General features: G+C 40.6%; 1 protein-coding gene across 1 annotated transcript in view; it reads right to left on the bottom strand.

Moving 5' to 3' along the window:
* Nucleotides 1-6,939: 6,939 nt before the first annotated feature.
* Kcnj16 (potassium inwardly rectifying channel subfamily J member 16) overlaps nucleotides 6,940-26,450 on the bottom strand; it is a 30,065-nt gene continuing 10,554 nt past the window's right edge. The window contains exon 2 of the mRNA XM_052757818.1: nucleotides 6,940-10,419. Coding sequence (XP_052613778.1) covers nucleotides 9,034-10,293 — 1,260 coding nt within the window. The 5' untranslated portion in view covers nucleotides 10,294-10,419 and the 3' untranslated portion in view covers nucleotides 6,940-9,033. The remainder of the gene's footprint in view (nucleotides 10,420-26,450) is intronic.

Consider the following 26,450-nt stretch of genomic DNA (forward strand, 5'->3'; position numbering starts at 1 on the left):
AATGCTATGGAAGTGAAAATAGGTGGATCCCTGGGTTTCACTGGCCAGCCAGTCTACCTTACTTGGAGAGCATCAAGACAATAAGAGACTATGTCCAAAAACAAGATGGGTGACACCTTGGGGACACACATGATGTTGGCTACAATGTGAATGGAATTGTTCTTCTCTGTTGTGAATTCCACACTTCTTTTCTTATCCAGTGCAGTGGGTGTGACTGGAAGCCTCCCAGGTGAGTTGCAGATCTTTGGAGATTATCTGGACAGGGCAGGCACTGAGCAGTTCCCAATTCAGTGAGTAACACTGTATTGGGGTTGTGATGTGCAGTTTGGAATCAAAAACTTGCTTTTCACGGGACCTTTCCAATGTACTGGAAAATGCTGGACAGTTTGAAAGTAACTTACATAAAATGTAAAATAGTTGAACTGGTAATGGCTCTAGTCTAATGTTCATTTGGTGTTTCAAGCAGGAGCACTGTCCTGTATGAGATGAAGCTCAGTGCTTCCTTGGTTTGACACTATTCTCTACACTTATGCATCTGGGTAGAGTAGAATTTTCCCTCTCAAAGCACCATTTTTACAGCACACTGATACTGAGAGGAAGCATGACACAAGACTAGAGAAAGCCCAAGGTGATTTTGGTAACATTGTTCATAAATCACTTACCTGTGAACAGCATCAACTACTGGATTTTTCTACAAATGGTTGCATGTCAGTTAAAGTTGTTTAACTTAGTATTGTTTTGTTTTTGCTCTGGTCATTGTTAAAATCTGAGGAGTATAAGTAATTGAAACACTAAAAGATGTGAAGAGTTTTCTACTGGCAATACCATCAGTAGCTTGCATTTTATGAACACCCTTATATACCAAAGCACTGTTTTAACCCCTTAGAAATATTTTCTCAGTTAGTCTCACAACAATTATGAAGTGGATGAGATTAGTTTTCTTATTTCACAGTTGAGGAAATTTGTGTGCAGAAAGGTTAAATAAATTTCCCAAAGCTATTCAGTAAGAAAATAGAAATAATAGCATTCAGACTTTCACAATTGCTACTTAATTCCATACTCTCAGTTTTAGCTTCATACAGCAGCAGTAGCTACAAGTAAAGAAGAAAAATCATCAACATCAGCTATATTGTTTCAGGTTGCACCATTAACAAGATATGAAATTTTGGCTCACCCTGGTCTATATGACTCAGGTGCTCTTATCACTATGTATATATCAGTATTGATATATATATATATATAATTTGCCTGTGTTGCCCATCACAATAACTATGATCACCTTGTCTTTCTAGATTCAGTGCTGCCACTAGGCCCCTGCCACTTCAGGTCCCAATTAAACCCATTGCACTTAACCCATCCAACTGAGCAGCAGGATCTTCCACCTTAGGGTCTGGCACTAGGAAAATGGCAATAGGAAAGCTCTTCATGTGTGCTGGTGCCGTTCTTACCATTTTGTGCCTTGTCTTACAGGATTAGTGAAGGGCATGTCTTCTGGGATTTCTCATTGTGGAGGATTAGGTTTTATACAGCACACCCACTCTAGCATTGCAGTTTCCCTGAGTCTTAAAATCCCTTCATCGACACTAAGCCAAGGGATATTAGGCATCCCCAACTCCTTTTCAGCAGGTCATCTTTTGACAAATGCTTCAGTCAACCATTCAAACAATCTTTTGTTACCTTCATGCTCAAAGCCCTGGGTTCAGAATTTAACACTGAAAACAAGCAAAATACAACCCAAACAAACAAACAAAACCCTGCAACCCATTATACATGATGTAAATATCATGCTTGTGTAGGAAATTCTCAATAAAATAAAATAAAGTAGAAAAAAATAAAATTATGTCCTCAGATTCATAAGAGATGTGGACATGACTGTGTCTTTCATTTAGTAATTATCTTATAAAGGTGTTAGTATTTAAGCCTTAAGCCGCATCAGGACCACTTGTCACCTGGGGTGACTTGTAGCTGGAGTTTTCTCTCCAGGTCCCACCAAGCCTGGCAGTCTGACAGCCCACTTATAAAATAAACACACAGATGCTTATATTATTTAAACTGTTTGGCCTAATGGGTCAGGCTTCTTGTTATCTAGTTCTTATATCTTAAATTAACCCATTTCTATTAGTCTATAAGTTGCCACATGGCCCGTGGCTTACCGGTACCTTACATCTCGCTTGTCATGGTGGCGGCTGGCAGTATCTCTCTGACTCAGCCCTTCACTTCCCAGAATTCTCTTCTCTCCTTGTCCTGCCTATACTTCCTGCCTGGCTACTGGCCAATCAGTGTTCTATTTATTAACCAATCAGAGCAACACATTTGACATACAGAACATCCCACAGCAGTGACTCATCTCAGGTAATTGGGTATCCTTACTCTTCTGCTCGTCTTTGTCTGTCTCTGCAGAGAAGAGTTCCTTCTCTGTAACACAAGAGACATCTGATAAAAGGAGCCACCATCATAAGCATCTTTAGCTGTGAATTAGCAGCTGACATGGGTGAGCTCTGCTGTAAACTCAGCCTGAGGGCAGGCTTCCCTTCTCCAGGCAAACTAATGTCAGAAGAATCAACCAGAAGTATAATAAATAATTGCTGTCCAACATGTGCTTCTAATTAAAATGAAGCATGTTTAGTCACAGTGAGGATTATCCGTGATGAAGTCGTTCATGTGGAAATGGGAAGACTTCTGATATATTTTTTTTTTTCTAAAGACGACTTCTCAGGGACCCGCCTTGAGTTGGGGCTCTTTCTGTATCAAGTTCCAGTTGCTTAGATAGTGTTTAAGGATGTTTCCTAGGCCCCTGGAGTCAACATAGCAGTAGAAACAAAAGCATTCTGTGATTATGTAATTTACTAAGAGAATCTGTTTGGGTTTTCACCCGTTGGGATTACTGAAAAACTCAAAAATAACCATTTTCTCTGTAGCCTGGGGAGTTTTCTAAGTCTCCATATGAGCCCAGGCAGAAGGAGTGATAAATCTCACGGACTTATTAAAAAGGCTGACAACCTTAGTCTGCCTGTTTTATTTTCACACACACACCCTTTGGTGTGGGTGTGTAGGCATATGCCTATAGTTGTGCATGCACATGTGTGTAGATATACATGGAGGCCAGAGAACTACTTCGAGTTCTAAATGTTCACTGGGCGTTGTCCATTTGTTTCTGGAGACAGGGTCTCTCATTCTCTTAGAGCTTGTGGCCCGTTAGTCCCAGAGACCAGCTTATCTCAGCATGCTGAGTACTGGAATCACAGATGCCCCCTTATCATGCCCACAATTTTGTAATTGAGTTCGGAGGGTCTAACTTGGGTCCTTGTGCTTGCAAGGCAAGCATCTCACCAACTGTGCAATCTCCCCAGCAGCCACCTGCTTCTTCTTGAGAAAACAGGCAGACTCCAGGTGTGACATTTCTTCACAGTATCATTTTCAAGATGTACTTATTTCTAATTTTATATATAGGAATGTTTTGCCTGTATGTATGTATATGCACCACCTGCATGCCTAGTATCAATGTGAAGGGCAGAAGAGAGTGTTTGATACCCATGGAACTACAATTACAGATGGCTGTGTATCATCATGTAGTTTCTGGGAATTGAGCTCAGGTCTTCCTCAAGAGCAGCCAACTGCTCCTAAACTGCTGAGCTATCTCTCCAGCCCTAACTTTACAGTATTTATATAAAAGAATAAAACAGTAAGACTGAAAATCAAAAAGCCAAGGGCTATTCTGCTTATATTTTTTATTTTTATATTATCTTCTTTGTTTTCCATGTCAGGTACTCTTCCACCAGAAGGCCTGCTGAACCATAAAGGGTATATTCAAATTCAAAGCTAACTAACTTTACAAGTTTTGCACTCAATCTCTAGAAGCTGCATGAAGAACCCCCAACTACAGTCCTGAACCTTCCCAAGGAATGGTGTACACAATGACATGACAGATCAAGAAGCAGTTCAACCCCAATGAAACCTCAGGACCCAAAAAAGAATCTAAAAAGAACTCCATTAAAGTATTTTAGTGATACAAGAACAGTAAATTAAGCATTTGGAACGAAAATCCCATGGCAGTGCAGACAGATGATCAACACAAGGATTGTGTCTTTTCAGGAAAAAGGCCCTGCCAGGGACCTTGCTTTCTCTCTGCCCACAGATTTATCCAAACCAAGTCTCAAGCACTACTTTCCATTTCTCGGTATCCAAGAGAATCTAAGCAGAGTATGTGCTGAAGTTCTTCACCGCTGGTTGCTCTATCCGTGTGCTCTGTGTGAACTGTGCTCACTAGTATTTTGTGCATCTAAATGGTTTCCTGCACGAACGTGGGTTATATAGCTCCTTCAAAGCAGAAGTGAGACAGAGGAAGTTGTATTAGCTTTAGAATAGAGGCAGGGCTGAGGGGTGCCCTGGGGTGTGTAGAAATAGCTTCTAGAAGTCTTCAGGCTAAACTGACCTTAAAAGTCACAGAGCAATGTGATGACCTTACAAGGCCTTTGGAGCAGCTGCAAGCAGGCTAGCCTGTCAGAGAGAAGGCAGAGAACATCTCCAGTTGAGTAGAATTTGCTACCTAGTGATTTAGAGGCAGACTTTAGAACCTGCTGTATTCTGTGATCAACTTAGATAATAAGAAATTAATTTTTATAATACATTAAACATATATGTATGGGTGTTTCGCCTGCAAGTCTGTCTGTGTGCTATGTGCTTACCTGATATCTGTGCATATCAGAAGAGGGCATTTAATCCCCTAGAACTGAATTATAGACAGGTCTAAGCTGCTGTGTTGGTGCATGGAATCAAACTCAGGTCCTCTGGAAGAGCAACCAATGCTCTAAATCACTGAGCCATCTCCCCAACCCCCTTTTTTTCTCTTCTACGAAAGGCTTTCATGTAACTGAAACTGGCATGAGACAGGCCATATATAGCTGAGTATGAAGTTAAATTTCTGATCCTCATGCCTCTACCTCCCAAATGCTGGGGCTACACACACACACACACACACACACACACACACACACACACACACACACACACACACACGTGTGTATATATATGCCACCATGTTTTGTTTTGTTTGTTTGCCGGAGATACAAGAGAGGTCTTCATGCATGCTAGACAAGCAAGAACTCCATCAACTGAGCTACATACTCAACCCACAACGTAGAAATGCTTAGAACTCAGGTTCCTTGGAGTGCCTTTAAAATATCTTTGAATGTCCTAAACTTAAACATTTGGTCTTGCTGAGGTCTTCTGAGAATTTAAGCAGGGTTGGGGAAGCATCATTTTGTCTTGTTTTCCTGTTGTCACTACAGGGCTTGCCAAGCTTGTATTTATCTCTCAGGCCAATAGCACCATCAAAGTCCCACAAAGGCACAGAAATGATGTAATTGGGTTGTGGGGCAGGGAGAACATCAAGGCAGCCCCATAGGAGTCCTGGTCAATCCTGTTATCAAGATCACTCAGCCACCAGTGTCTCAAAGGGATTTCTAGGTCAGAAGCAATTCCTTTGTGTTTGTTTTACAATAATAATGGCATTTCCTCAGCTCCCGAGAAAATATGTAATTTCCACAGTGATTAGCTCCATGAAATGTCAGGTACAAGTACAAACTGGACTTAAACTGTGCTTCTTTTTTTTTTCCTTCCTAGCCTTGTTTTCAAAGTAATTCCTTTGAGGCATGGTGCTCCCTGTAATGGTTAGAAACAGTTTATTTTTACTCTTGCAAAGAGAAAGCTAGATCGAGCTGAGGAGCTTCTACTGATAGTTGATAGCCACAGGGAGAGTTCATTTTCTTCAGGGATGTGGCCTCTGGTGGGTGCCCATTCTCCAGTGGACGGCCACACACACAATCATATATAGGCAGCAGTCACTGGACTCAATGGCTAAAAGCAACAAGAGGGCATAAACTTTGCAGGGATATGTTGGAGGGATCTGAAAAGAGAAAGAAATATGGAGTGAAAATGTCCTTTGTGTGTGTGTGTGTGTGTGTGTGTGTGTGTGTGTGTGTGTGTGTGTGTGTGTGGAGAGAGAGAGAGAGAGAGAGAGAGAGAGAGAGAGAGAGAGAGAGAGAGAGAGAGAGAGAGAGACATATATGCATTTGGAGGGTACAATCCTTCCTGTCCTGTCATTCGGTCTTGAGGGAGATGTGCTTCAATTGTCTTTGTACAACATGGCTGCAAAGCCAACAGCTATCGACCCTGAAGTCCACGTGAGAAAGAGGATCACAAGGGAGAGTAAAAGGATATATGCCTGCTAAGTCCCCCTCTATAAAAGCGCTTTTGTAAAAATCACACCAAGAGCCCTGCACTGATAACGCATGGCCCAGAATGGTGCTATTTAATACCACCCCCACCCCACACTCCACCCCCAGATGAAAGAAACTGGGAAGCATTGTTGCATGTTTTCACCTGAGCACACTGCTGTCCTGATTAGAAATGTATTGGTGAGGAAGAAACGGAGAACTGAGCATTTGTTAAATACCCACCTTACCACATTGTCATGGAGACTAAGCACATCTGTGGACCACTCTTGACAGAGCTTGATGAAGCTGTGAAATAGAGGCACATTCTATTCTTCCTCTCCCTCTCCCTCTCCCTCTGCCCCCAACTCTCTCTTTTTCTCTTTCTTCATTTGCTCCTCTTACACACAGACCACAGTACCCAATGGGCAGAGACTTGATGCCACAATTTGTTTTCTATCTAATTAACTCTGATGAATAATTTCATGTTTAGAGAGAGCTATATAGCATATGAAAAATATTCAGCTCGCCTCATTTATCATCAACGACAGTGCATTTAAAACTGGAAATACATTTTGAACAGAGCCGATCTGTGCTGTGTATAAAAGCAACTGTCACTTCAGATGTAGCTGCTCCACATGCTGTTAAAAACCCATTATGTGAAGCAACATTCTCATTTTCAAGCGGTAGAGTCGACACTACAGGGAACAGAGGAATAAACACAGTGTTTTGCATTACTCTAAGATCTTTATTGTTAGGGAAGTCATTGGAGGTTTCAAAGCATGCTATAAATCTGCACAGATGATCAGAGATGCATGGGACACGGGAATGCTGACCATACATTCCACTCTGTGTGAACATGTAGTGCGATAGAATGTATTTAATCAGACACCAATGATCCCCTGTTTTAATGGCAGGCATCATGGAAGGGCAGTGCAAAGGAATCACAGTGCAGTGAAATGCACCTGCCTTCCAGGGAAACAAATTCAAATTGGTGGGGAAAGGACTGTTATGGTGGTGATGATTTTTAGGTTTGGAAATGGTAATATTCTAATTTAGACAAATAATTGCTATTAAAAAATCCAAATTCTCTCTCTCTCTCTCTCTCTCTCTCTCTCTCTCTCTCTCTCTTTGTGTGTGTGTGTGTGTGTGTGTGTGTGTGTGTGTGTGTGTGTGTGTGTAAATACATGGGTATATTGTATGGTTTAACTAATGGATTCTCCATTCCTAAGCAGTGTAGGTTAAACATGACTTTCATCCCAGATATTCAGTTTCAAGAGAGTTTTTAACTTGCCCCTTGAACAGATCTCTTATTTATAAGATATCAGGGATGAAAGATTTATTTACACATGTGTATTTGCAAAGGTACACAGTATTCTGCATTGATCCTGGATAACAGGAAGAAACAAAGAAAGAATGGGAGAGGGAGAAGAAAAGAAAATTACAGAAGAAGAAAGGAAGCCCTTCGATACCTGTGTGCTTTACTTAACTTGGTAATCATCGACTGTGTGATTTAGTTCAGTCTACTATTGAAATTAAGTTTAAGTAAGTGTGGGGTGTGTGTGTGTGTGTGTATGTGTGTGTTTAAATTAAACAGCAGCTGCATCATATACTCATTCCTAGCTCAGAAACAGTGGAAAAAATTCACAAATCATGCCAAGCCATAGCTAATAATTCTTCAGTTTATAAAGCTTACAGTGTCTGAGACTGGGTTCATGCTAAAAGGAATCAGGAATTAACTTAATCCCTTAACATGATAACAGAATACACATTTATCTTTTGACCTAAAATTTAAGCATTTCTATAATATTCAGTTTATCCCTCTAATACACAATCAAATCAACTTCATTGCATTGCTGCACAAAACTGTTCATGCCTGCAACTCAAGTCACCACACACACTGCCTTGCTGTCTTTAAGAGAAGTTCTAGCTCTTTCAGCGCCTCTCCACCTACATGTAGCCTCTCAGGACCAGGAGCCAACAGCATTTACTCTATCAGGTCTGAGGATACATACAACTGCCTCTTACTGCTGCAGTCATCTCTGTGATGCAGCCTCTTCACAAAAGCCTGAGAGCAGCAGGGGTATGAGTACAGACTTCTCCAAGGAGCAGAGGGAAAGGCCACTGCCTCACTTCTGGTCCCCATTTGTTTGATTGAAACAAGGTATTTAAGAGAAAAATATTTCTCTAATGATGTCCCCATTTCTTCTGTCACATGGTTAGGTTCTAGCACTTATAACATTTTAGGCAAGTCTCACTGAAAAAAATCTTTGACTTGGTGGCACTATCAGTTTCTTAAAGCCACACTTCTGTCTTCTGATACCAATGAAAGGCAAATATGGTACCTCAAACCACACTTCATTTTACTTACATTTTAATGGGTTTTTTTTGTGTGTTTTTTTTTTTTTTACTGAGACATGTCTTATTTCTTGTACTTAGGTTATGAGATATTATTATAAGCTCTCATTGCATAATTAATTTATAAATGTAAATATTTAACTTACCTGTCTCTATTTTTTAATCTATTCTAGCAGCCTCTCTTTTCTTCCACTCCTAAATATTCCACGTTCAAGAGAAGACACAAGTGTATGCAATAATGAGATTAATTGTAATCAATTAAGCTCCTTAATAGCTTCCCCAATACAAAGTTTGCTACCAATGCCAAATTTTAATATTGGAAAGCTATGGAATTTTTAGATGATCACTTACCAATTTTAACCTGCTCTACTGTCTACTCTTGCTGCAAAGGGCAGATCTAACATTTTGTTTAAAAATCATGCTTACAACTTTGTGCCTTTGGGTAAGGGGCCGAAGAGGAGGGCTACATCTGGGATTCCATGGAGATTCTATTTAAAGTCAGGAGAGCCTTCTGATACGGGACTTCCTTGCACTCCTCAGGTGGGGAAGCGGTGCTCTCCTCTGGGTTCTCGCAGCTGCTCACAATGGCAACCGCGCTGAAAGACCGCCTCCTGAGATTGGTGTCTGAGGTGCATGATCCTCGGGCAGGGGATGTTTTCTCCAAGTTGGTGAGCTGTTGGTCTTTCCAGTCCAACTGTTTGGCACTGCAAAAGGGGGCATAGACTTCCACACTTCCTTCAAACTGCAAGCAGTTCACTTTATAGTACTTTCTCTTCACTTCCAATACGTCATTAAACCGATGGCCCCAGAGAATTTCCCTGGGGACATAGGAACTTCTAGACTGGTGGGATGTCCCAGTAGAATCACCAGTGTAGATAAACGTCACTAAAATCTCAAAATTATCTTTGGCCACTGCCTTGCGGTCAAGGGCATACAGAGGACTCTCGTGGTCAATCTCATGGACAATAGTGACCGGGGTTACCAGGATGATCTGGTCATTGACAAGTTTGAGATCTTTAAAAGTCATGGTCATCCGCCCTTCGCTGTCTTCTGAGTAACGAAGAAGTTGGGCTCTCACTGTTCCCTCTACCACATGGTTTGGTCGGAAATCACCTATGCGCCACATGAGGCAAAGCTTCCCGTCTCTCATACCGATGAGGGCAAAATAGCTGAAGCGGATAGTCTGGGCTCTCTTCCGGGCAGTTGCCATCTTTGCCAAGGCTGCTCCAATGATGAAGGTGTTTATGATGCAACTTAAGATGGACTGAAGGATCACTGTCAGCACGGCCACAGAGCATTCTTCTGTGACACACCGGTAACCGTACCCTATGGTGGTTTGGGTCTCAAGGGAGAATAAAAATGCTGCCGTAAATGAATGCACATTGTCAACACAAGGTGTGATGCCTGGATCATTTAATAGATCTCCATGATGAAAGGCTATGAGCCAAAATATGGACCCAAATATTAACCAGGAGAGAATGTAAGACAGAGAAAATATCACAAACATATGGCGCCACTTGGTATCCACAAGAGTGGTGAAAATGTCAACCATATAGCTCCCCCATTCTCCAAAAATGTGTTTGAAGTACACGTTGCAGCTGCCATCTTTGTGGAGTAGGCGCCTTCTTGCTCTTCGCTTCTCAGCTATGGCGTGCTCTGGTGGATAGCCTGGATATTTGGAGTCCACATTGACAATCCGGTAGCTACTTCCGTAATAGCTCATTCTTTCTTAGTCCTTTAGGGCATCCAGGGGAGTTTTATGTCAGTTAAAAGATCCAAGTATATTGTTAATTTGTGCGGCTCTTTTTCTTGGCTTTCTTTTCTTTTCTTTTTAGTTTTCAGTTAAATCCTAAAATAAAATGCAGAACAAAAGAAAATTAAACAACAACATTTTAGCTTTAGATTCCAATTTCCATCTTGACAGGAGTTTGACAAATTAGGAGCAATTTTGTTCTATCTAAAGTACCAAATACTTCATTTGAACCATGGAGACATTCGGTATTGATTCAACATTTTGGTATAGAAAGCAGCTCAGTTATTACAGGAACAAAATATGCAATTAGAGAAAATAAGGTTTTTATGTGTACATAGTGTTTGAGTAAAGACTATGATTACCCCAAATGGTACCTCACAACCCTTTCTCACCTGATAGAACTAGTTTTATACTAACACATTTTCTTGTATGAGAAAACAAAGCAATCTATAATATACAGAAATGAAGTAAGATTCACTTACAAGATTTCCAACTACTAATGCCAGAGCAATAAAGAGTTTCTACCTTTGGTTGGTAATGGGATGGCTGCCCCCGTGTCTGGCGTAGGCAGCCCCTCACTGTGGCTTCTTCTCTGTCCCACTTGGGTTTTCTGCTTGTCTACTTCTCCAAACAGAGCAGGATGAATAGTAACATCTACTTCTGATTAAACTCCTTTTCTCCTAGCTCCACCCTTGCCTTGATTGGAAAAGAAAGCTTTCTTAACCCCAGAGGAGTTCAAACCACTCCCAGACAAGCTGCTGGTGAGGTATAAAGTTGCCTCTGCTTTTGTCTCACAGCCTTCATCCATGCTTACAGCTCTTTGGTTTTTGACACTAACAGCTCTTCTCTTTCCTTCTGAAAAGTAACAAAAATTTTGCCAAAGTTGCAGAGCTTGTTTCACTCTTAAAGGGAGCATACTACGATTTAATAGACCCCCCCCCCTTAGCTCTTGGGTGTTTTCTCTGATGCATGTGCAGCTTTCCCTGGGCACACTGATTTCCAAGGAGAACATACAGTTCTCATTTTGTGGTATTCATGTCTAAAAACACCCAAGTCTGAAATTAAACTTCAAAAATGTGATTATCAAAATAGTCCAGCTATTTCTGTGTAATAATATCAGCACACTTAATGGTCCGAGAGTTATTGGAATATGTCTTTGATATGATCCACCTGTTATAGACAGATAAAAGAAACGAAGTCTAGAAAGACACAGGCAGGAAGGTCCCACCATCCATTCAGTCACAGGTAAACTCAATATGACTAAATACTACTCCTTAAAACTCATGTGTGAATTAATCACTGCAGATCTACCTCCTTCCCTACTGCAGAAGAGAAGAAAGAGTTAATGTCTCTCCAGCCAGACAGAAAGAATCATTTTCTCTCTCTCTCCAGGGATCAGGCCCACTTTACAAAGAACTCTTTGTCTAGGGGACCACTCACAAGGATGGACTGTGCTTATGGCCAAAAACCCTGTAAAGCATTATGGCGCTCTCTCTCTCTCTCTCTCTCTCTCTCTCTCTCTCTCTCTCTCTCTATCTATCTATCTATCTATCTGTGTGTGTGTGTGTGTGTGTGTGTGTGTGCGCGCGCGCGCGCGCTCACACCACCCCATCCTTCAGATCTGTTTTTAGTGGTTTTATCCTCTCTATGGGTAATCCTTGGCCTTGTTTAAGGAAAGATATTTCAATAATTGCAAGATAATGACCTAGATCTATCAAAATGCTCCTAGGAATGCAGAGCCTAAAATATAAACATCTTTTATGTTTTACAATGCAAACATTATCTGTAATATCTGTTCATTGGTTATCAGAGGCACCTGTCTAATTAAATGTAAATGACTATGAGACAGAAACCTCTATAGTATTGTTCATTCTTTACTCCATACTGACCACAGAAGGCAGGAGTCTAGGGTAAATTATACAAAAACAAACAAACAGATAATTTCAAACTGAAGAACAGATATAGAGGTAGAATTGTTTTCTTGCTAAATGCTTCCAACCAAGAAAGCTCCTTAAGGAGAACTACCCAAAAATAGGGGAGGCTGAGAGTTAAAAAACATAAAAAACAAAACACAGTTCACAGATCCAAAGCTACTGTGTGTCTCTGTTCTGTTCAGCTGCCAAAAGGAAAAAAAAAAGGGTTTCATTTGAAATGGCATTCAGTTGGCATCCAATTTGGATTCCAGGGGTGCTAGGAACTATTATAAACAAGACATTTTTAAAACACCTTCCAAAACAGGATAATCGGTGGATTAATTTGCAATTAATACGAGTTGTAAGCAAGCAAATTTGGGTCTGTGGAAAATTTGTTGTTGAGTACTCTTAATAATTTCAGGGTTTTCAAGTTATGACTGAGAATTATGACTCAAATTCCCCAGGTCTCAGATAGGGTTGATCATTGCAACCATGCAGTTCAACTTATCCAGACAAGCATTTAGAGTCTGGGTAGGTTCCCACGCTTTCTTTATAGACTCTTTGACTCTTCAACTCTGGCAGTGAGACATGCTTTGAAACAAGTATCTGCAACCTAAGTGATAAACTATAGCCAAGACAGACTAACCCCTTTCAGCCTCATGCAACTCTCATTGCAGCCTACATGATAAATGAATGGTTTGATGGAGACCTATTTGCAAAACGTTAAACAAAATAAATATATATTTATCTGGTCTGTTGTGTTAACTTGAGAACTTTTTCAACTGCTTGCTATTAGCCGTCAGAGGAATGTGCTTTTGGGTTCATGGGAGTTCTGTATTTTATACTTATTTCTTAGGATGAAGATCTAGCCTTTAAAATTGGCATAATGTTGGTCAGTGGATGGCTCAGGGAGTAAAGTTGCTTGCCACCAAGACTGACTACTTCACAAGATCCCTGGGATACACACACTGGAAGGAGAGAATTGACTTCTGCCAGTTGTCCTCTAACCTCCACACACCACATCACTCACACAAACACACAAATAAATGTGATAAATAATTTTGAATTGCTTGAATGTTTTCATAATCATCTTGCCACCACAAACTCCATCAAGAGAAAGCATTTGCAAACTCACAACTTCAAGATTTATCTTGCACTTCAAATCTAGAAAGAAAACTAAATCAAGTATAATTATACAATTATGGAATATAAAAGTCAAAGGCAGATGTTGAGTTAAGAGAAGCCCATTTAGCTGGATGATAATTCTCTGTGAGTTCGAGGCCAGCCTGGTCTCCAAAGCGAGTTCCAGGAAAGGCGCAAAGCTACACAGAGAAACCCTGTCTCGAAAAACCAAAAAAAAAAAAAAAAAAAAAAAAAAAAAAGAAAGGCAACAGATGCACTCTGAGTCCTTGGCTGTGGGATAGTGCTTTCTATAGATGGGGTTAAAACAAAAGGGACCATTCACAATCAGGGTGATGAATCATTAAAATATTATCAGAATTTATTAAAACATCCAAAGGTTGTGGCTGGAGCAATAGATCAGAGGCTAAGAGCACTGTCTGCTCTTACAAAGGAGCCTGGTTCAATTCCCAGCACCACATGGCACCTCTCAACCTCTAAAACTACAATCCAGAGGATTCTGCTCTCTTCTGGCTTCCGTGGGGACCAGTGAGGCATATGGTGTACAGGCACATATGCAGGAAATACATTCATACATGTGAAATAAAATAAATCCATCTAAAGGTATTTAGAAAGCTCCTAAGAAGTATTCCATTTTATTTCATTCTGTGGAAGTATCTGGAGATGGATGGATGAATGGATGGATGGGAAGAAGACAGAATTGAGGAAAGCATGTCTCTCCCCAATAGTCACTTTTTAAATATCTTGCTAATTATATTAAGAATAGACACTGAAAAATATTTTTGAATTCACTTTGACTACAGGTCTCTGCTTTCAGACTTCCCTTTTAATACTTTCTTTGCATGGATTCAACTTTAGGGGCACCTTTTACTAATTCAGTGCATTTTGAATGGGTCGTTGACGCAGCAGGGGGCATTAAAAAAAAAGACATGAACCCCACACCCAATACTTGTTCTTGTTTCTCCGTGCATAAAATTGAAACATTTTCTCTTCCATTCAGCCACATCCTCCCATATTTAACTGTTTACTGAGTGAACCACTCTTGCATTTCGGTCTTCAAAAATAAGCTTTAACCCAGCAAGCTGAGTGTACAGCACATGACCGAGACTTTGCATCCTCATATCACATCAACGCTAAAATGCAATCTTGCCTCTACCACCTACTTAGCATAAGCACATTCATTATAGGTCTTGCGTAATTCAGTATGCACCACAAAAATGAGCTAAAATATTTTCGCTGAAATCCAGTTATTGAAGCCAGTGGCTTTTGAGGTTAACAAGTACTTTCTTTCAAATCTAAAGGATCTGAGGCAGTTGACACTCAAGTCATCAGTAATCAAATTACTCTCCTGGCAACTACTAAATGAGATAAGTTTTGATGGGAATGTGAGACTTAGTAGGGCAAAGAGGAGAAGGGATGGCTTCATTCCTCCCGTAAGTCATTGTTTTGAAAATAGCCTCCTTTGTGGAGGAAAGAGGGGAAGAAGGCAGGGTAGTGAATAATAGACTCAATGGGAGAGGCTATAGTGAGGGTAAGGGTAAGCTCTGGTTGGAGGAAGAAGAGAGAGGGGTGTTGATTTAGACCCCAAAATAAATGAGGTCTTTTGCTATTTTCTTCAAAACCTGTTCCTCCACTCTTTGCCTTGGAATGGTGCCTCAACTTTATCTTTCCTGAAATTCTTATAAGGCATGCAGGCCCACAGAGCTCCTCATTCAGCAAAGGAATGTGTGCTTCACCTAGAACCTAGTAGACACTCTCCCTACCTCCCCAGGTGCCCCTCAACTCCAGGCTCAAATGGCTTCTCTTTGAGGATGCATCTGCTTAGTTCTTCTGTTTCCTTCTCAGCAGGCTCTCATCTGAAATGTTCATCTCAGGCTCAGAGTGGTTATAGGGGCTGGAGTTCGTGGAAGAGGGAGTTGGGGTTTGGGGGAGTGGGGGGGGGGTGGGAGGGTGGAAGTTTGGGGCAAGTATCCCTGCAGCTTTTCTTTTAGTGAAAATGTCCTTAAGTTACCTAGTATCACGTACAATAAAATAAAGAGAGCAAGATATGGGCTCAAATGTGTTAAGAACAAACAAGCTGCCTGGAACTTGCAGCTGGGGCAGGGGAGAACTCAACATTGCCGGACCAGTGGGGACGTGCCTTTGCGATCTTTCTTCATCCCAGTTTGTCTCTTAGTGATATCCACAACCTAATTTAAACCCTTCCTCACCCCCAGTGCTGCTGTGTGTTTTTAAACTTTTATTTGTTCTGTGTGTGTGTGTGTGCTGGGTGTAAGCGCACACACATGCCACGGTGTGCGGGGGACAGCTTCCAGGCTTTGTTCTGTGTGTGTGTGTGCTGGGTGTAAGCACACACACATGCCACGGTGTGCGGGGACAGTTTCCAGGCATTGTCCCTCTACCCACCTTTTTTTGAAGCAGGGTCTCTCTTGGATTTTTTGGCTTGGCTTCCGATTCCTGGCTAGATGGTATGTGAATTTCACATGATTCCTTTGTCTCCACTTCTCATTTTGCTATATTAGTGTTGGGACTGCAGTTGCTGCTTCCACACCTGGCTTTTTTTTTTTTGGTTTTTCGAGACAGGGTTTCTCTGTGTGGCTTTGGAGCCTGTAGCCACTCTGTCACTCACTCTGTAGCCCAGGATGGCCTCGGACTCACAGAGATCCGCCTGGCTCTGCCTCCCGAGTGCTGGGATTAAAGGCGTGCGCCACCACCCCGCCCCACCCACACCTGGCTTTTGACATGGGTTCTATGGGTGGAACTCAGGTTGCCAGGCTTATACAGTGAGTAAACTTACTCACAGAGCTGCCTTGCTGCTTTATAACCAAGTAGAAAGTTTGAGACTCAAGGATATGTTTCCCAGTTTTCTTGATGTCAACATTACATCAAAAACAATTTGATTTTTACAGATCCCATACATGTGTTAAAACATCAGTTTGTCATATATAATGAGAATATGCATTTAAAATAAAAATTAAAGTCAAATGATTCATAATTATAAATAATCTAACATAAAAACCCAATTATGTTAATAAAAAATGTCCAGAATGTATTTTTGAAGCTGAAGAGATGACTGAGTGTGAGTTCTGACTATGCAAGCATGAAGACCTGAATTCAGGAGCCAGGCCTCACATAAACAGATGGGTATGTCCATGTGAATGTCTATAACCACATCACTGTATGGGACAGAGATGGGAAGATCACAGGGCCTACAGGTTGTCCAAGAGATTCTATCTCAAGTAGAGAATGAATGATAGAGCAGGATACCTTACATCTGCAGTATCTTTGTATGGCTTCTGCATGCATGTGCAAACGTGGGTTTTGTGGGTAGTGGGTTATCACAGAGAAAACCTAAGTTCTGAGACAGACATCAGTTCAAGGTCTATCCTCAACTCCAAGAGCCTCTTCTGAAATCCCATGTGCTTGTTTATGACCTGAGAGAACACAGCCTGTGTCACTGAGTCACTGTGAGGGTTGAATGAAATAATGGGTGCCAAGCCAACATCCATTATAAGGACAGAGTAACTGTTCAGTAATCATTGCCTGATTAGGCTCTCATTATTTATAGGGGTGATTGAATTGTGTAAGGACTGTTTTCTTACCATAAGATGTCAGAACATTTGTTTTCGCTCTCTCAGAAAATAATCCCCCAACTGGCATGACAGTAGCAAAGCGTGTGTAGTTCTCAGTAATTTTAAGTAAATTCAGAGGAAGCACCACTGTTCTTACCACTAAGCCACCAGAGGTGTTTCTCTGTCCTTCTACTAGCTCCTCAAATCCCAGAAAGCAAATGACTTTTCATTTTATAACAACTATCTCATATGGGAGGGTTCCCATTTTTTACATACATGCATACATACACATATGTATATATGTGCACGTAGACATGCTCATCCAACTCAGCAAGAACTCCCAAGCTTAGCAAATTCAATAGCCTAAAGAAATTCGTGAGGCGATCCTACACTCATTTGTTGTCTAGAGTAGGTATACCGGTTTGAGTAAAACAAGTTTTGATGATTTCTCTTGTTTTTATCTTGATAACCAGCCTGCCCATCCCTGTCTTGGTTGGATGCTAGCCCACCTCTGCTTTTGTTGGATGCTAGCCCACCTCTGCCTTGGTTGGATGCTAGCCTGGGTTGCTCATACCTCAGTTTGAGCTGGATTGAGGTTGGTGCAGAAACCAGTTGGGATAAGATCAAATGTCCCTTTATAAGACACATTTCAATCTTTGTTGTGTAATAAAAACACTTCTCCAATGACTCCTAAATTTATATTGAGAATTTGTTCAACTGACTTCTGCTATACACGAGGTCCAGTCCCTTCTGAACATTGAAGGGCAGCCTCCTCCAAAAAAACTATGAAAGTGACAAGGGAGACAATCAACATGACTAATAGCTTCTAGGGAAAAGGAACTATATATATATATATATATATATATATATATATATATATATATATATATATATATAATATCAATGAGTGCAGAAGGGACAGGAGCAGAGAGGGAAGGTACTATGTGACACAGGCCACCAGAAAGGGTTTGACTCAGAACCTGCCATTCAGGTTCAGTGCATTTCACTTCTTGCCCCAGGTAAAATGCTTCCAAGCCAACCTGGCTCTCCATTCTATTTTGTTTTTCTAAGACCTAGTCACTATCTGGTTGTTAAGGCTCTCATTATTTATAGGGGTGATTTGGCTGACTGGTCTACACTAATTCTAAGAGCCGGTTCTCACAGGAACCTAACATTACAGGAATTCATCTGCATTTTACCACTGAACTCAGGCTTTTGCTGTCTTTCACCTGATTTCACCCAGCTTGTATAACACCTGCCTTCTAACACGTCTCTTGCCTCTTTCTTCCAGGGACCATTTTAAAGCTGAAATAGAAACATCCTGCTGCTGTGGGTACTGTCCAAAACAGCAATCTGAGCCAGCATAAGAATGTGTGAAGGGAGCTGGCGGTGGTGGCACACGCCTTGAATCCCAGCACTCAGGAAGCAGAAGCAGGCAGATCTCTTGTGAGTTCGAGGCCAGCCTGGGCTACGGAGAGAGTTCCAGGAAAGGCACAAAGTTACACAGAGAAGCCATGTCTCGAACCCGCCCCCCCCCAAAAAAAAACCCAAAGTGTGTAAAGGACAAGAAGATGAAAATCAAAGATTTGTATCTATCTGTGTTTCTACCACCTGTTAGCAAAATGATATCAGCACCTTACAAATGTTTTTAAGCTGGTTCTATTTATATGAAGTTTGAGAGTAGCACTTGATGTATCACAAAAGGTTTTCATGAGTAACAAATGGAAAACACACTTGCACCATGGGTATCCTCTAGTTTTATTGTACTTTCTTAACCTAAATAAATATCTATCCTTCAATAGCTCATCATACTGAGTATTTATCTAGTCTGATAGAGATGGATGTCCAGGCTATGATGTGAAAGATGAATTGGAGTTAACTAAGTAAGAGAAAAGAATAATTGTTTCTCAGGAAGAGGAAAACCCAATACTATAAGAAACAACTACTCTGTGTGTGTGTGTGTGTGTGTGTGTGTGTGTGTGTGTGTGTGTGTGTGTGTGTGTGTGTGCATTTGGGGGATTTGGGAGGAAAGAATCAGGAGATGTAGCTGAAGCCTCCCCTCACTATGTTTCTAGAGCAGGGCCATCTGATGATACAGGGGTGACCAATCAGAATTCCACAGTCAAGATTGAAGAAATTACATAAAGGTTTTTTAGTGCTGTTGTCTAAGGCCACTCCAGGAAGCCGGGAGGCCAGTGGTGAGACACTGTGTACTGAAGTGTTCAAGAGGACATAGGTATCACTTCTTAGGAGACAGTCTCAGACATTCCATCTTGCCTTGTCTCTTGATTTTGCCCAGAGTTCTTTCATACTGTAAAAAAATTCTTTGATTCTCTGAATTGAAATTTTTTCATTATTTTTCATCTTTACATCAACCAGTGACAGTTTTCATTGCTTGACCAACAAAGCATTGAAAAATCAACTTGATGCCAACAGAAAATATCATCTATGTGCAAGAATGTAGTCTCATCAGTTTTCTTAACTACATTTAAACTATCAGCAGGTCCTATTTAATAGAATTAGTTTCCTCAATGTTTTCTCCTCTTGTCAAAACCATCCTATCTTCAAAGGACCATGTTTTCAGAGGACCATAGTGAAAGTGTCTCAAGGGGTCTCCATGTTTTGTCTTTTCTCCACTTTATTCTTTTGTAGAAAGTGAAATCAAAACCTGTCAGTGTTGGCTTAAGAAACAGTCTTCCCATCAACAATGGAGTATTTTTCATAATCCCTCCTACACACAGAGTAGTGGTATCTGGCCTCTACTCATTTCTCATTATTCCACAATAGAAAGAGTCCTTCATTACATCTTTAGCCTTTTCTAATTTTTATATGTGTGTGGTGTGTGTGTAGTATCATGTGTGGCATTGGATGTGTGTGTGTGTGTGTGTGTGTGTGTGTGTGTGTGTGTGTGTGTGTGCTCCACTGTTCAGGTGGAGGTGGTAGAGGCCAAATGTTAACAATGGAACATCTTCCTAACCATTTCTCCACTTAAGTTTTGAGAGAAGTTCTCTCATGGATTTGAGGACTTACAGCTACACTGGCTAGAGAGCTTCTCTCGGAAAACTGTCTCTGTATTTCTGCATACCCTTCCCCAGTGCTGGAGTTCGAGGTACTCATTGCCACTTCTGGCTTTTCTGAGTGCCAAGGATCTGAACTCAGTTCTTCATGCTTTTGAAGCAAACACTATGACTTTACACATAATACAGGTGTGTGCTTTTTTCTTGTGTTAATTTGCCTGTTACATTTCATAGACTCTTTTATTTCACTCTGAGAAGGAAAATCTCCCTGCATCAACATCATGCAATGTTGGGCAGTTGTAACGAGGGACATGAGAGCTGCAAAGCCCACAATCTCTAATTTTTGGCTCTTTATAGAAGTGTCCCTAAACCTGCTCTAATACATGATTGAATTATTGACTGTATTGCATCATGGAAAAGATCATAAGCTACACGAGGAAAGAACCACATTAATCTTTTCACTTCTGCATCCCTTGTAGCTAATACAATATGTGGCATGCAGGTATTCACTAATTGTAACCTGATGGAATGGATGAGCAAACATTGGAAAGACAATATTTCTTATCAAAGAACCTATAGTCCTAAGATCATCAACACCCTATCAATACTGACACTCTTCCAAATTCCAGATCCCAATTATCCTGCTTCTTCTCTCTTTAACTTTCAATCCAAAATTTTAAAAAAGTTCTGTTTGCAAATTTCTTTGCAACAACTATAACATAATAGATGAGTGCAAGTGTGTTACAGAATTCTCTAGAAACATGGTATTTTTAAAAAAAATGTACTTGGTACTGAAAAATGTTTTCCTAGAACTAGGGGTGTAGTTCAGTTGGTAGAACACTTGTCCAGCATGCAAGAGGCCCTGGGTTCATCTTCAGCATCACAGAGGGCGTAGTGGTATAGACCTACACTCCTATTATCTTCTTAGCCCTAGAGAAGGGCCAGCAAGAGAATCAGAAGTTCAAGGTCATACATGGCTGCATAAGAAGTTTGAAGACAGCCTGGGACCTAGTTAGTCTGTCTCTAAATAATTAAATAAATAAAATTGAAAAATAAAAGGTGTTTAAATTGATCTATAACTGAAATTGTATAAATGGGGCATTCCCAGTACCAGTGCAAATTATTTAATGTTCATTTTAGAGGTATATCCAAATGTATAAATGCATATATGTACATGTGTATTAGTTTTAGCTATTTCTAAAGGTTAGCTAGTATATGTGAAAATACACTACACAATTGGAGTACGAGAAATAGTCTTCCTCAGGGATAACCTGCCTAATTGGCTTTTAATAATAAGAGTTCAGACTTGAAAACATATACACAAGCAACATCAAATGGGCTCAGCAGATTGTATGTATATATTTAGGCATTTATATGTGTGTATATGCATACACATATATTCCTGTATATAATTACATACATATACACACACACATATGTAATAGTTATATATAATGTATACTAATTCATATATATAAATATATATAAAGTTATATATACTAATATATAATAGTTAAACAAACACAGGCCATGATTTCAAGAGGGAGCAGAGGAGCAGCACATGGGAGGGCTGGAGGGAGGAAAGGGAAAGAAGAAAGTGATATAATTATGTTTTCATCTATAAAAAAAACTAAAAAAAATCAGTACAAATCTAAATTACAGAAATTTGGACTAGTCTAGAACTTTTACTGGAAAACTTCATTCTAGAACTTTATCATGAATGGCCACAAAAATCCACCAAAAGAGAAAAGAAAGCTGTTTGTGATGATTTTTTACTTTTCCCAGACCATCTAATAAGCATGGGTTTGTACAGATAATTTGAATAATCAGATTTACTCTGTAAATATTAAAAGTGATACAGAAAAAACATGTAACATGATTTGGTGCAAATAGAAACATGATTATTTAACAGTCAATATAATTTTAAAGCTTAAATGTATTTAAACACAGGGAGGTGTGATATACAGCAAAATATGAATTGCAACTCTATCAGTTTAGTGTGATTATTTATTCTCCTTTTTCTTCTATTTGTTGTTTATATATCTTGAATTTTACAGTAGGAAACTTCAGAAGTGCCTGAGTGGGTAAGGGTGTCTGCTGTGCAAGCCTGAGGACCCGAATTCAGATCCCAGAACCCATGAAAACAGCTTGGCACACTCCAGTACACTTTTGAAACCAGGACTGTTGTTGGGGAGCAGAGACTGGAGGATTGCTGGGACTTGCTGGCCACCAGCCTGGATTTAGGTTAAGTGAGAGACCCTGTCTCAATGGTATAAGGCAGAGAGGGAGACACCAAGACACCTATTACCCTACTCTACCACACATGTGCATATACCACATGCTACACATAAACACACACACACACACACATACACACACACACACACACAGAGAGAGAGAGAGAGAGAGAGAGAGAGAGAGAGAGAGAGAGAGAGAGAGAGAGAATTTTTACAGTAAACACATCTTTTGCAAAAAGAAATCCAGGTATTTTCAGTTCAAAATTTGAAAACTGCCAATTCTGAGGCCCTCTAAAGAGAAAACAAACCAATACCAATCTACAACCATTTATTAGACCTTTTAAAAGGCAGCTATAAATAGCCCAGAGAAGCAGACAGTCTTACAGACATCTAAAGTCAGACATTGATGCGGTAATTTTTGCTGGAACAATTCACAGAAACAAATATAGTGACATTTAATCCCTCTAAGTAAAACCAGATCTCCTTTGAAACACGGAGGCTGGGGGAAGAGGGAGTTGATCAGGTCTGGACACTGAGAACAACTGGGAAACCGTGAAAGCTGCCGGTAATCTATCAGGGCTACATAAAGCAACGTTGGTTCAGGAGGCAGAGAAGAACACATGTCCCTTTTAGAACCGCCTGTTCTGCCTTCACCATTCCAGGCCATATTAAAAGGCTAATACCTCAATTTCTTGGCTCAATAGAGCCAAGTCTTTTTTCAGAATCTTTCTTTTATCTTTGGAAAGAAAACATTAAAAGCTGTGCTGTTGTGTACAGGATTGTGGTCTATAAGGACAGACTTTGAAACCCCCAAGAAATAGAAAATGGATGAACGCTATACACAGTTATTAGGATGCACATTTGCATAAATAGTCTAAACTAGCGGCTTCTTAATGAATATATCTCAATGCAATCTACTCACATACAAACCCATACTCAGGACAGCACTGCAGTGTATTTGGATGTGTGGTCCTCTAACAGCTTGCTTTTAAAATCCCAGAGAAGTAAATGACATTTGCAGATTCTGGGAAATTTTTAGCTTTGTCATTGTACTATGATAGTACCATGTGATTCTTATACATACTCAAGGCTGGAGTCCAGTTCTTTAAAATCTTATTGAGACTAGCTATGGAAAGGCAAGAATTTGAGTTCAAATGTTTGATGGCTCACTAGGAAGAGATGGCATTTTTGGAATAGGTTGGGATGTCCAGAATTCAGTGAGTTTGTTTGTTTGTTTGTTTGGATTTTGTATTTGCTGTACAAGAAAACTACCTTTATAAGCAGGTACCCCGCTCATCTGCATCTTTGGGAAAAGTGTTGCTTTGGGCATGAAATGAGGCTATGCTCTGGAACCTACTCTCAAAAGACATAGAATTTAGTGAGGGCTTAGCAATAGGGCTTATAGTTACAATTACTTCAAATGAGTCAACTAGCATGAATCAGGGTCATCTTTTGCAGAGCATCACCATCTTCAAGTGTAGGTTTTTACAACAAGAGCATTAAGCAGCATTTGTGTGAGTATACCTGCTGTGAATGGTAAGATGTGCAACTTCCAAGACTTGTTTTAAAGTTCACTTTCACTTCTAATTGTCTTGACCTTTGGGTTACTTCAGGAAGATGTGACAGAACTGCCCAGAACTCCTAGCATCACTAAGAGTATAAATCATCTGATACCCGGCACTCACATCGCCCCCCCACAATCCCAAGGGTAACAAAACAGTCTTCATTATAGTTGCCATGCCAGGTTCCCTATGACTGACCTGTAATAGATTCCAGACAGTTTTATTTGAAAGCTGCTTTGATTAGACCTAACTGTGCATTCCCAAACAAACGTAACTTATGGAAAGCATATGTGGCACAACTTTTGACCCTCTCAGTTCAGTATTAATGGTATTCCAACAGAAACCCAACTCTGGTGTCTCTGTTACTATTTTCTCATTTGTGATGAGGGCCTGCGAACTGTCCTCTCTGGCAACACAAAGGCTATTTATTAGTCTATTGCATCTGCTGGGAATCAGTGAACTCACAGATGTGTTATGCTTGTAGACTAGGAACTCCCTGGATAGTGTCTACAACTTCTCTGACCTTTAAATGATTCAGTTTCTGTTTTAAGTTGTCAAAATGAAAACTCACGGCATCTTTATTGGGGAGGAAAATGAAGCAACTGTTAACATTTGTTGGCTCAATTCCCATTTCCCCAGTGGATACAGAAAATTGAGGAGGCCTTAAAATACAAGACAAGATAGCCTCCAATGAAGATCCAAATACATAGCCTCTTAAGGATTCTGCACTCTGCATGCTGCTAGAAAGTGGGATTAGCTTTCTACGAGTGTGTGCATTCTCAAGGCTCCTTAGGTGAGACGCACAACCACTGAATAGTTTACAGATGATTTAGGTAGATGGCAAGACTAAAGTGTGTTTGATAGGCCCTTGAATTTCCATGAATCTGATTTTCTGTGCTTTCCTCTTCTCATCATACTTTTGCTCCCTTGATGGTGCTGTAGATTAACCCAGCCTGACCTGATTTGGAAGGTTTGAATTTCATTATTCATGAATGTCTGCACAAAGTGACAACCCAAATCAGTAACATTTTCCTTGGAAAGGCAAGTGAGATACGGCTCGGCTTCATTGCTTCTCAGGTTAGAATATTCATTTTGGTGGAATCTAGAGAGTCAGGTTAAGAGTAGATAGAAGCACTTTCGAGTTATATCTCCTTGTAAAAGGGTGAATCTTTTTCTTAAGTGTTTCTGTTTAACAGCCAAATGTACTGATGCCTACAATGGTACTAAAAACCTGGAAATGGTTTCATGTATTTGACTTAATCAGTATTCAACTGTATCTGTGATGACTTGGACTAAGGATTGGGATGATTGTTATTGCCTTTAAAGAAACTCAGCCTTGGTCTACCTGAGATGTCCTCTTAAAGAGCCATCTCAGAAAGCAGACCTCTGTGAGAGAAAAATATCAGAGTGACTGAGGCTAGGGCTCCATGCAAGAGAAAATTGGTTTTGCTTGAGACCTTCCCAGCATTTAAGACTCCAACCTGCAACCTAATGATATGCTTCTGTGCTTAACTGTGCTTCCTCAGATAATGAAGAAAGTTATGGCCATACACAAATAAACTTTAAAAGGAAAATAATGAGAAATTGAACTGTGTTCGACTCAGAGTAAGCTGGTGTGCTGTGGATGATTGATTGATAAATAAAACACTGATTTGCCAGTAGCCAGGCAGGAAGTATAGGAAGGACTAGTAGAGAGGAAAATTGAGAGAACAGGAAGGTGGAGAGGAGGAGACGCCAGCCTGCTGTCCAGGGAGCATCATGTAAAGGCAGCAGGTAAAGCCACGGAACATGTGGCGACATACAGATTAACAGAAATGGGCTGAGTATAAGAGTAAGAGCTAGATAATGGTAGGCCTAAGCTAATGGCCGAGCAGTTTAAATAATATAAGCGTCTGTATGTTTATTTTGTAAGTGGGCTACAGGACTGCTGGGGCTTGGTGGGACCCAGAGAGAAAAACTCTAGCTACACTGGTGCTTTGTAAAGAAAACTCATTCATGTACCTGGGTGTGCTATTCACACTGGCTTTGTGTTCCCTGAAATCGGTGAGCAGATAAAGACAATGGGTGTAGATAGATTCCTGGGCAAAGAGAAGTTTAGGAATTCAAGTGTTAATTCCTAAAGCTTTTTCATTCAGCAAGCAGTGTGTCTATGAAAATTTGAGTGATACTTGGCTCAAACAAATGCATTTCCAACATGCCAATCAAAACTTTTTATTCACCAAGAATTTACACAACATAGAATTAGAGCAAACAAGATCTGGTCCCACTGCCTGGCTGCCTCCCAAACAGATCAAGCCAATCAACTGTCTCACCCATTCGGGGGGCCTGATCCAGTGTGGACCCCTCAGCCATTGGTTCATAGTTCATGTGTTTCCATTCATTTGGCTATTTGTCCCTGTGCTTTATCCAACCTTGGTCTCAACAATTCTCGCTCATATAAACCCTCCTCATTCTCGTTAATTGGACTCCCAGAGATCCACCCAGGGCCTAGTCATGGATCTCTGCATCCAGATCCCTCAGTAGTTGGATGAGGTTTCTAGCACAACAATTAGGGTGTTTGGCCATCCCATCACCAGAGTAGATCTTGTGCTCATTGCATGAGTTGGCTGTTTGAAACTTGGGGCCTATGCAGGATTGTTTGGCTCGGCCTGGGAGGAGGGGACTAGACCTACCTGGACTGAGTCTA

This window comes from Peromyscus californicus, unplaced genomic scaffold (assembly GCF_007827085.1).
Source record: "Peromyscus californicus insignis strain IS unplaced genomic scaffold, ASM782708v3 Scaffold_3__1_contigs__length_106647218, whole genome shotgun sequence".
NCBI lineage: Eukaryota > Metazoa > Chordata > Mammalia > Rodentia > Cricetidae > Peromyscus > Peromyscus californicus.